Here is a 12,249-nt window from a genome sequence, read left to right on the forward strand (position 1 = left end):
CTTCTCCCCTTTTGTAAATTTCGAATGTGATTTTGACCTTTATAATTTTAAAAAGTGTAATAAAATGGAAGTAAGAAAAAAAAGAAGGCCAGCTATGGTGGCTCACACCTATAATCCCAGCACTTTGGGAGGCTGAGGTAGAAGGAATGCTTGAGCCCAGGAGTTCAGCCTGGGCAGCACAGTGAGACCTCATCTTTACAAAAAATCAAAAATTAGCCAGGCATGGTGGTGCATGTCTGGAGTGGAAGGATCACCCGAGCCTAGAAAGGCTGCAGTAAGCCATGATCATGCCACTACACTCCAGTCTGGGCAACAGAGACTCCGACTTAAAAAAGAAAAGAAGGTTCCCAACTCAATCAGAAGAAAAGGGAGCTGTGACCTGAACTCAAATTGTCAGAAATACCCAAACCTCAATGACTTACCCCATACAGACGGCAGAAAGATCCTTTACTCCCAAATCACAGGAGAATAACTGCACAGAGGAGTTAAATGCTTCCTTTGTTACATAAAGCCAACACTGCCTCTCTGGTTCAATTGCTTGAGTATCCCTGGACTGCAAAGCATTACGCCTGCGATGTTCACAGCCAGCACCTCCAGTGCCATCAGCAGTGGTTCCTGTGAGTGTCACCATGCATGGTACCCGCTGTTTCACTCACATTCAGCTGACAATTTACCCCAGGGAATTCCACCCCAGTCCCCAGAGTAAACATACACCTGATGTTCTTCCACACTTTATTGTACCAGAAGCAGCAAAGTTCTGAAGGAGACACAATTTAAGATATCACAGGTGTCCAGCTTGTCAATATGCCATTTTATCATTCTCATTAACAAAGCAGCTCAGTTTGCATTATAATTAGTTGTTATAAGACACTGCACATTCTCCTGAAAAACACTGTGATTTACCAGACAGAAGGTCACGCTCAGAACAGTCTCCCAACTAGCAGTGGCGAGGTCGCCACAGGTGCAGGGGCTGCGCCTGATTCCAACGCCGTGCTTGAAGGGGTGCTTTGCAGGATCCGTGAGGGCGAGTAGACAGTTCTCAGGCAGTCTCTGTGACCCACCTGACAGAACTAAGGGACTGCCTGGCTTAATCCTACTGCTCTTAGTGGACTCGTGTTGTTATATGCTATGAGGACATAGTGTATGCCATTATTCTGCTTAGCTCAAGGAAGGATAAAGAATTAGAATCAAACTATAACCAGTTCTCTAAGCAAAAGACACAAAGTAAGTGCTGAGGTTAACAAGGATGTGACAGTCCTCTTCATGTGGCCTTGTACTGCTTTGTGAACTGCATTATTAAAAATCCTGAGCTTAACAAAAATCTTTATAAATCAACTCATCAAAACAGGCATTTGGCCAATAAGAATTTAATTTCACACCAATAAAACTTTAGACTTTAGATTTATTTAGGGCCATTTGAACACATTTATAGATTATTTTAGTTTACTCTAAAAGATGATAAGACAGCTCCCCTTCAGTGAGACCCTGGCCTTAGTATATTCGCTTTATTTATATAGCAAGAGGAGAACATTAAACATGGAAGCTTTTGATTGTGGCACTGAACGATGATCTACACGGGGCATCCTTCAAAGGCTACAATTAAGGACCCACCTAGCTTCTCAGCAATACAAGCCCGGTTGAGGTCTTCTGGCCCGTTCGCTTGACATTCATGCTTTATGCCTAGAGAGGAAAACAACAATCTATTTAGAGTCATGGCCATAGCTTCCCTCTTTCCCTAAGTTCCCACCTGGGCAGATAAGCTGACGCGGGTACAGACAACGGCACACCACACGGGAATGGGGTCAGTAATCCAAACTCCAGGCGTCATGATGCAGGAGCCCACAATGCAAGCGGACTGAGAGAAGCCAGACAGCAGCACGCACGTTCTACATGACCCTCTGGGCAACAAACAGCCAGCCCGGCCCGTTCGCTGTGAGAAGCCCGGGAGTGGCTGCTGTGAGGGGGCACAGGAAGTAGCCTCTGGGTGCTGCCACTGAGCAGGAAGCTGCCATCGTGTTCCCTCTGTGAAGCATCCAACATGTTCTACGAGGATGTGTCACATAATAATCTACGAGGATGTGTCACATATACTTTTCTACAGACAGATAAGAAAGTAAAAGGCAGGTCTAGAAACAGTGTTTTCTTGGTTTTTAAAATATATGTAAAAACATGAATTAGGCTTCTCTGATCGTACAGCCGATTTAGTCAACTGTCCTGGAAAGCACACGCAGCAGCGCTTGCTGGCTCTCCAATGGCCTCACGCTACACACTAAAGAAATCTATCGCTATGAAGACGACGTGAAAGGGTACCAATTGCTTTCTTAGAAAAACATCACCACGCTGCATGTGAGCTCAGTGTACTTGCAGAGCAGGACTGCAATGCCATCACTTAAAGGCCATTTGTCCAGATGCTACAAGCTCAGCAGATTGGCTTTTGAGCCGCCCAGGAGTGATCTGAGAGCCAAGTCAAGTCTCCACAGCCAGTCCAGTTCCTCCGAGGCAAGCAGAGTCCGGATGGTGCGGAGTCCCTCGGTGTCATGCTGGTTGTGCTGGGGAGGCTCTGAAGCTAAGGAGTCATTTAGAAACGTCCGTCAGCAGACTAGGGGACATGCTGCTGGGGACAACCAACCAACATCCAGCCAAGTGCCTGAGGACCTGATACAGCAGTGAGGCTGCAGCTGGAGCTCAGGAGAGGCAGCAGAACTGTTTTCCTAACTAAGTACAACAAGCTCGGCAAACCTGCTCCACAAGAACAGAAAAACCAGTCAGGTGAGACACACAAAACAAAACCAACATTAGGCCAGGCCCTGTGACTGAGGCTCGCCCAGCTAACTGGAGACAGCCATGTCAGGAAGGCAGCCAGGGGCTCTAGGCGGAAGCTCACATGGGACTCAGGCCCAGCCCCCCACTCTCTGGCTGAGACAACTGAGGCACACGCGGTCACATGGCAGCTAGATGACAAGCCGAGCCTCGGTGCAGGCTTGCGGGCCCTGGCCCGTGCTCTTCCATCATACCAATGCTCTCCCCTGGCAGGAGGAGTCTGGCCAGGCCATCTCAGGATCCCATCACCCAGGGGCAAGTCAGACAGGACTGGCTCGCGAAGGAGTGCACTCTCTTTTGGACACATACGACACAGTTACCTAAAATCATACCATTCAACAGTGAAGCTGAACTGGGGCATCCTTCCCCACCGATGGTCATTTCCTTTCTGCAACTTTGTTATACCAACATTCAAAGGCATAGCAAGTTTACTATTAAATTATGCCCAATGATGCCAGGCGTGGTGGCTCATGCCTGCAATCCCAGCACTTTGGGAGGCTGAGGTGAGAGGATTACCTGAGCCCAGGGGTTCAAGGCCGGCCTGAGCAACTTGGCAAAACCTTATCTCTACAGTAAATCAAAAACTTAGCCAGGTGTGGCAGCATAGTCCTGGCTGCTTGGAAGGCTGAGGTGGAAGGATCGCCTGAACCCAGCAGGTTGAGGCTGTGATGGCTGTGGGTATCCCACTGTACTCCAACCTGGGCGACAGAGTGAGACTCCAACTCAAAAAAAAATAATGACCAATATAAACCAGTGTAAACCTACAATATGAGAAACTTGACAGCATTTCAAACTAGTTTAAACCTGCTGGGGCCATGCATACTAGCTCATGTCTGTAATCTCAGCACTTTGGGAGGCTGAGATAGGAGGATTGCTTGAGCCAAGGAGTCCAAATCCAAACACAGTGAGAGCTCATCTTAATCAATCAACATTATCTATTGCTGGGTATGGTGGCTCATGCCTGTAATCCCAGCACTTTGAGAGGCTGAGGTGGGAGGATTGCTTGAGACCAGGAGTTAGAGACCAGCCTGGGCAACATAGTGAGAACTCATCTCCACAAAAACTAAAAAATTAGCCGGGTGTAGTGGCACACATCTGTAGTCCCAGCTAGTTGGGAGGCTGAGGTGGGAGGATCATCTGAGCCCAGTGGCCACAATGAGCTGTGATTCTGCCATTGCAGTCCAGTCTAGGTGACCGAGGGAGACTCTAACTCAAAAACAAAAATAAACAAAAAACCTTCCAGAAAAGATAATCTGAAGACAGTGTCCAGGAACATAGTTATGAAGCACAGGCTGGGCAGACTCAGTGACAGCAGAGGCCACACAGCCAGCCAGGCTCGACCTTCTGGTCTTCTTAAAGTGAGTACTGCTTCTGCCTTCTTTGTGCCCTAAGTTCTCCAAGATGAGGTGCTTCTCAGGAAAGCCGCAGCCCCACACTGCGCCTCTGCATGTCCAGAGGTATCAGACTGTACCTTGGAACTTCTTCTTGATGGCGTCCTTGGAGCTTGCATAGATCATCTTGCTCTTCAGAGGTGCTAGTTCTGGTGCCCTATACAGGAATTCGCCAAAACGGAAAAGGAGGTTAGAGAGCTTGGTGGACATCTGCTTCAAGGATGGGAGGGGCCTCTGCTCACACCACCTTGAGGGTAAGTGCTGTGGGTGGGCAGAGTCACACAGACAACAAACGGCAAGAACAGGGATCCGCGGTGGGAGGGGAGTGGACACTGGCACGAAGTCACAGCAGCATGGCCCCAACAGAGAGCCAGCCTGGGGCACTTCCCTGTAGAACCCGATTCGTTTCTTTAAAATAATTTTTCAATTTTTTTAAATAATAAAGGGTTGAGTTCAGGCTAATGAATGTATTTATACAAGGTCCTGACCGTTTTCTAGAAGTTGGAAAAATAAAGTTTCAAAAGACAGAAAAGTACAGAGAACAATCTTTAAGTATCTACCACCCAGAATTAAGAAATGCTGGCATTTGTGCTCCAGAGTGTTTTCTAAAAAGAATACAGCATAAAATCCAAGTCCCTTCTTGGCTCCCCCGTCACTTCATTTGCGTCTACTCCAACAGCAGGCTCCGGTCACCCAAGCACTTGTTTTCCATCTTGGACTAACAAAACAACACACATTCCATGATCAAACTGGGAGTTGAAACCTGAGTATCAATAATTCTCTTGAGAAAACATCAACTCCACGTATATAGAGGGTGCCACCCAAAATATATATATACACACACACACATTTTAAGAAATGAAAAAACTGTATTAAAATTATAATACTCACTAAGATGAATACAAGTTACGTTTGACTTCTGCAATTACAAGCAGTGCTCAGAGTGGTTCCCATCAGCATCCAGACACTTCTGATGATGGCAAACATCACTTAAGATGTGTACACATTTTTTGGCACCCCGGTATAATCTCATGATTCTAAATCTAGCTTTCACAAATATCTCTGCAAGTTAAATGGCAACTCAGCAATAATTATGTCTTCATTGTCAATTTTATGACTGTCTCACAGTTAGACTATTTTAGCACCATCCCCGCTAGGGTGGAAACACGCTGGAAGCACAGCATATACTTCGCACTTTTTTCACCAGCTATTCTGAGAAATCACAGAAATGTCACTCACAGTGGACAGAAAGCCTCATCCCCACCCCGACCACCTCCACCTGTTCTCCCCATGCCACTGCCTTAGGCCCGCCTTCACACCACGCTCCCAAAGCTTCCAGGAGGACGGGCACCGCAAGTCCTCAACACGGCCGATGGGTTCATGGGATCTGTGGCTTGAAGCAGATGACATAACAAAACCAATTCCTTTTCTCATCATCGATGCTGGAGGAAACAATGTTCAAGGCCCTGCTGCAAACACACCATTTTTGCTTCCAGTCACAGCTTCTGAGCACCTATCAGCATTGTGAAGTAAGGCCTTACTGTAGAGTTAAACATTTCCAAGCATTTAACCTTTCCATTTAGTGGTCGTATTTCCAGGACATCCAGTGGCCATGAGCACTGTCATATGGCCTCACCTTACCTACCACACCCAGGAAGCAGGGATACTATTCTAGGGAGCTGGAAAGAAGACTGTGCCCAAGGTTCAGAGGTATAGTCCTCCCATTCTAAGGCGAGCAAGGGAGGCAAGGCGCAGGATGGGCAGGTGTTTGAGCTACAGTGTTAAGTGGGTACTTTTCTCAGGCAAATAGGTCAGGGACACGAACATGCAGCAGCTGTTCTGATTTTACTCTACCCAGATTGTTAGAATACTTTAAGAGCTACTCCCTGGGGCCTTGGACAGAGCCTGCTATGGTAAACATCTGCAAAAAGGTTTTACCTTTTCTTAAAATAAGTAAGTAATGGTACAAAATAAACCACTGCTCTAATAACATTAAATTTTCATTTCCTCTTTCTACTTTCATTTTCCAAATTTTTTTAATAAGAATGTGTAATATTCAGCTGAGCACAGTGGTTCATGCCTGTAATCCCAGCACTTTGGGAGGCCAAGGTGAGAGGATTGCTTGAGGCCAGGAGGTCAAGACCAGTCTGGACAACATAGCAAGACCTCATCTCTACAAGGAGGAAAAAAAAAAAGAACGTATAATTTTCACAGTGAAAAATACACACAAAAAAACAGGGAAAAAAACGCAAATGAAGGAAACACTGACCAACCTAAAACCCTAAGACATTGTTGGCATATCTTCCACTCTGCTGTAAATCCCACAAAGTCAGGGATTTTAGCTGCTTTACTCACAACTGTTTTCCCAGATCCTAACATAACACTGGCATTTGACAGAAAGTTTAACAAATGCACCTTCATTCAAATTCCAGCTACGCCAACTTCAAGTCTTACCATCTCTTAACTTCATGTACCAGCCTCAGTGGACAATGAATCCCAACATGTGCCCCCGACCGCACATCTACATTCCTCACAGCAACTCGGTTCAATCAAGCACCATGAAGGTTTGCGCGGAAATGCAAGAGGTACTTTCTGCCTAAACCTCAAGTCTTGAGGCCTCCCAGCCCCACAGCTCTCACACCCCAGATGCCGGTGGTGTCCCATAAATGGCCACATCAAGGAATGTAGTAAAAGATAAATTACATGAGGGACACAGGTAACTATCTTCTAGAACTTAATCTCAAAAACTGACTTACTTGAAAAGCCCAGAATAACAATTTAAACAGAATTTCAACGAACAGACCACGTAAAATCACATCATAGCACTTTTTTCACCACCTAGTGCAACATCGTCCAACAGAGCTTTCTGCAATGTCAGAATATTCCACATTTGTGCTGCCCAATAAGGTGGTTGTTAGTCACATTCCAAAGGCTTCTAAGCAACAGAAATGTGATAGTTCATCCAATCAACTAAGACACTGAACCTTTTAAATTAATTTCAATTTAAACAGCCACATGAGGCTGGTGGATACCCTCCTAGACAGTGTGAATGCAGAGCAGATCACATGGGGAGAGAACAGTCCCAGCTTCTTTAAAAGGAGCAAATCACAGAGGCACAAGCAAAGGCTTTGTGTTTTAGAGAGTGCAAGCCTGGCTCCTGACATAGCATGCTGGAAAAGCAGGGTTTCCTATAAGCAGGAAATGTGTGGGAATTGTTAGCTTATACAAGAAGTAAATTCAGAGGATTGTAAAAAAAACTGCCTCTTGCCCTTCCTCCACCAAAACAAAATTCATTATTTAAAGTCATTTTTTTTTTTTTTAAAGACTAGTCACGTGTAGTAGTGAGAAAGGGGAGAAAGTAGAACAAGGAGTTCAATCTATAACTGACTATGGACAATCCACTGAGACAGCTCACTACCTTCGGACTAGCCGAAAATCACATTCTTTCAAGTACACACACAATAGTCAAAACTTAGTTTTGGTCCCACACACATCAACACAGCTAGGATTATGAAATCTTGTTAACAAAAATTAAATGACAACAACTGAAAGTAGCTTGAATAAAAATTGCTTGGATCCCAGATCCAGGTCTACAAATGATAAAAGGAGTGGAACTCTGAGGTTCACTACTTCTCTCAGGCTTACCACAGAAAGAACATCAGCTCTTCTTTCCTGGACTCCTTGGTCTCAAAGCTCGCATCATACAGAGCATAGCGACAATCCTTCTCAGGAAGCATTCCCACGAAGTGCTTGAAAGGGTCAGTGATAGTGACGCCAACGTCTCCCACGAGGATCTCTTTGCCTTCTTCTACAATGATGCACTTCTTGTCTGCGCTGAGACAGAAAATGACAGCCTTCTTTCTCTTCTTGATCTCTTCTGGTGTGGAGCACTTTCGAACTTTCATGTCATAGAAAATGCGACAAACTTCATCAGCAACTTGCACTCCGGAGGCCTAGAATTAGAAAATCAATGAGAAAGAGGCTCCTGATCCTTATCATGCCAAATGCAAAATCTATTTAACTTCTGGTTATAGACTGGCATGTAATTAAAAATGTTAAGGTATGGTGTATGTATCATCCAATGAGAAAACTGGAAAATATCAGCTGTGATCACCACTAATTTCAGACACCAGACTTCTGAAAAGATCCCACACATTAGTTATCTGCACAGCAGCTGGAGTAAGGCAAGGCTCCAGGCTGCAGCAGCCTCTCCCACTCCACATCCTAGAGGGAAGGGCCTCCGAAGATGCCAGCTTAGTTTCTTCTTTCACAATTTGCTTAGAGCCTTCACTGGAGTAGGTGATCTCCCAGTCTGTATATTAGTGATACCTAAAATTTCTTTTATAATACACAGTGGATGGTCACAGCTGTTGGGTTGGAAAAATTCCATTCTTACAACATCTCTTTCTTAAAAAAAAAAAAAGAATTAATACTAAGGGGTCTTTGCCCTACTCACATTTCAAAAGTATGTGTCTGATATTCAGAAACATACTTACATTACTCACTTGCTGTGAAAATTTCACTTATAAAATCTCCAAGTTTCAAATTAAGTATAAATAAGAAAATGTTTACTGGTATATAACAAAGAGGATAGCTTAATTTGGGATTACACTGACCAGAAAAAATAACCTTTTACCATGTTACACTTGCTGTTCTGGGATAAAGGATGGCTAAACAAGATTTGATGGCACAAGAGCTCAAACCAGCTTTTGTCTTTCCATCTTAAGAACTATGCTATTTACATCAGCCTTATCTATAATTGTTTATGCTTCACTTAGTACTTTGGTTTGCATGTAAGCTTTTCTAAAGCAAGAATTATAAACTTAATATATTTTAAATATTAAACAATGCAAAAATATTAATGATACCCAAACTTAAATGTCAATTAATCTAAGAAAAAAATGTATGCAAGATGAAAGGATATCCCATAGAATGAGGGAAAATATCTGCAAATCCTATAAGGAACTTGTATTCAGAATAAAGATCCCTTACAACTCAACAATAAAAAAGACACTGCAAATAAAACATGATAAAAGGATTTGAATAGTTCTCCAAAGAAGATACACAAATGGTAGGTAAGCAATGGAAAAAATGCTCAACATAAATAGTCATTAAGAAAAGCAAATCAAAACCATAATGAGATGCCACTCCACACCCACCAGCATGGCTTAAATAAAAAAGAGAGACAATTACAAATGTTGGTAAGGCTGTGGAGAACCTGGAACCCTCACATACAACTGCAGAACTGTAAAAGGGTGCGGCGGCTCTGGCATACAGCTTGGCAGTTTCTCAGAAAGTTAACACATGGAGTTAACACCTGACCCAGGAGCTCCACTCCTAGATACACACACAAGAGAAATGAAAACATGTCCGCATAAACACCTGTTCACAAATGTTCACTGCAGCATTATTCATAATAGACCAAAAGTGGAAACAAGCCTAATGTACATTAAGTGATGGACAGATGCTAAAAATGTGGTATATCCATACAATAAAATAAAAAATGAGGGACTGATACATGCTACAATATGGATGGATCTTGAGATATGCTATGCTAGGTGAAAGAAGCCAGCCAGAAAACACCACATACTGCATGATTCTATGTATTTGAAATGTTCAAAAAAGGCAAATTCCACAGATAAAAAGTAGCAATTTCCAGGAGTTGAGGAAAGGGAGAATGGGGAGTACTGCTAAGAAATACAAAGGTTCTTTTTGGTTGAAAGTGTTCCAGAATCGGACAGGGGCAATGGGCACATAACTCTGCAAATGGACTTAAAAACCACTGAACTGCACTTTGTGGCATATGAACTCTGTCTCAATAGAGCTGTTACAGCAAATAGGCATGTTCTCACTCACAAGTGCACACGTGGAAGGAAGGAGAGTGAGGAATGACAGACAATGATAGCTTAGAGGGGGAGGGACGAGAAAGTACTTATGAGTACAACGTAGGTTATTTGGGTGATGGGCACCCCAAAAGCTCTGACTTCATCACTACCCAACCTGTGTGTGTAACAAAACTACTTCTGTACCCCATAAATTTATACAAATAATAATTTTACCAGGCTTGTTTAAAATGCATGCAAGAATTCAGGGGGGATACACTAAGATCCCAGCATTTACTTAATATTAAGGTAATCATCTCATTTATTAAAGAGCACTAAATATAATATACTTCAATCCCATCTAACCTAATCCACGTTTAATTATAATTCACTTCTAATATAATCCACATTTTGTTTATAAATGAACATTTCACTCTAAATTAATAAAGTGACATACAGAAAATTGAGGCTAGAAAACTCAAAAACTACACAACCTTATTACATTCTTCCTTTTACAAAGCACCTTCCTTAAGCCTTTTACTGCTTTTGGAATAGTATGTTTTTCTACCTTTACTAGGTATCTATGCTAAGCAAGTTAAAAATCTTTATTTGCAACAGATGAATAAAATGTTCAAATTAACAAAAATTAATGAACAACTAGAAACAGGCTCAATTTCTCTAACTCCTTTGTCCATAATGTTGATTTGTAAATCACATTTGACCCAACAAGTAATTTTTAAAAGCATAAAGGCAACATTTGAAGCCTTATATTCAATCAACTGACCAACCAGTATCTGAATATATCTGTCAATATCTAAGCACGTCAAACAACATTCTAAATTCAATCAAATGAATCATATACTAGTCTTTCAACAGAAAGTGGCTGGGTTCGGTGGCTCAGCCTGCAATCTCGCGCTTTGGGAGGCTGAGGTGAGTGGATTGCCTGAGCCCGTGGGTTTGAGACCCGCCTGGGCAACTTGGCAAGACCTCATCTCTACAATAAATAACAAAAATTAGCCGGGCATGGTAGCGCATGCCTATAGTTCCGGCTACTTGGAAGGCTGAGGCAAGAAGGATCGCCAGAGCCCAGCAGGTTGAGGCTGCGGTGGCTGGGAGCATGCCACTGCACTCCAGTCTGGGCGAAAAAAAAAAAGGAAAGAAAACAGAAAGTAATGTATGTTCTGCAATAATAATATAGCTAAATCTGGTTGTAACTTACAGGCACCTTAAAAGCCTTAGTAAGGAGAAAGTTGGGCCTTTTCAAAATCAGAAATGAGGTCTGTGGTGGTTTCTAATACCATTAGACACTTTTGCTCAAGGAAATTAACACTGAAGCCTGTAAAAGAAGCTGGCAAGAAAGTGGAAATGGAAAGCCAAATTTGAGACAATTACAAACATCCAGAGGAGAAAGCTCTGAACAACAGCAGGAGACTAAAAAAAAAAAATTCCAAGGACATGTCAGAGTTAAACCAACACAGTTGAATAAGGTATGAAAGTTATTTCAAAGACGACCCAGGATTCTCCGGACAGTCACTAGACTGCAACATATGGACAGAAAAAGGAAATGGCCCATATACCACTTTGACTCCGAAGACTGTGTAAGACACCCAGGTGGAGAAGACCAGTTGGGAATGTGGGCAGGGATCTCACAGGAAAGCTCTGCCCAACACATGTTCTAGACCAGCCCACACCAGGGTCACCAACATGAAGCAGCAAAAGACCCCAAGCAAGGGGACTGGTAGCTGGGCCCAGAGGTGCAGTAGGCTGGAGGAATGGGGCAGAAGTCCAGGGGGATGACCCCCAGAGAATTGATGAGGCCTGGAGGGCAGATGGGATGGGAAGGGGAAGCCAGTGCCAACGGCGTTCCGTCTCACACCTGGGGAGATGGGACCACACTAGACGTTTAAGAGCTTGAAGGAGGAGCAAGAAGAGTAACAGAACATTAAAACAGCAGAAGCAACAACCACCCAACTGATGCTGAGTACATCCTACTGCCAGGATCACACTTCTAAATCACACTTATGTCTCGAGGCGGCTGCTATCCTTATTTGTACCTTACAGATGGTTGGAACTAAGGCACAGAAAAATGAAGTGACTTGCCCAGAGTCATGCAGGAGTAACAGCAGAGCTGGGGGGTTGGACTCAGGCAGTTTGGCTGGAGAAGATACCCTTAAGCACTCAGACAATTAAAAGAGCTCTAAAGAGACTGAGGCCAT

At 43.5% G+C, this 12,249-nt stretch overlaps 1 protein-coding gene across 3 annotated transcripts in view; it reads right to left on the reverse strand.

Annotated features, from left to right (window-relative positions):
• Positions 1-718: 718 nt before the first annotated feature.
• DSTN (destrin, actin depolymerizing factor) overlaps positions 719-12,249 on the reverse strand; it is a 40,520-nt gene continuing 28,989 nt past the window's right edge. Inside the window, exons 1-4 of one of the 3 annotated variants that reach the window (XM_008049473.2) lie at positions 11,253-11,387; positions 7,857-8,164; positions 4,292-4,368; positions 719-1,680 (exon numbers count right to left, since the gene is read on the reverse strand). In XM_008049473.2, the coding sequence (XP_008047664.1) occupies positions 1,571-1,680; positions 4,292-4,368; positions 7,857-8,116 (447 nt within the window). In that variant the 5' untranslated portion in view covers positions 8,117-8,164; positions 11,253-11,387 and the 3' untranslated portion in view covers positions 719-1,570. Of the gene's footprint in view, positions 1,701-4,286; positions 4,369-7,856; positions 8,165-11,252; positions 11,388-12,249 lie in introns of those variants that run through there. The other 2 variants (XM_021708257.1, XM_021708258.1) reach the window with 2 other exon arrangements.

The sequence above is a fragment of the Carlito syrichta genome, unplaced genomic scaffold (assembly GCF_000164805.1).
Source record: "Carlito syrichta isolate Samal-C Ts95f unplaced genomic scaffold, Tarsius_syrichta-2.0.1 Scaffold135662, whole genome shotgun sequence".
In the NCBI taxonomy this organism is placed as follows: domain Eukaryota; kingdom Metazoa; phylum Chordata; class Mammalia; order Primates; family Tarsiidae; genus Carlito; species Carlito syrichta.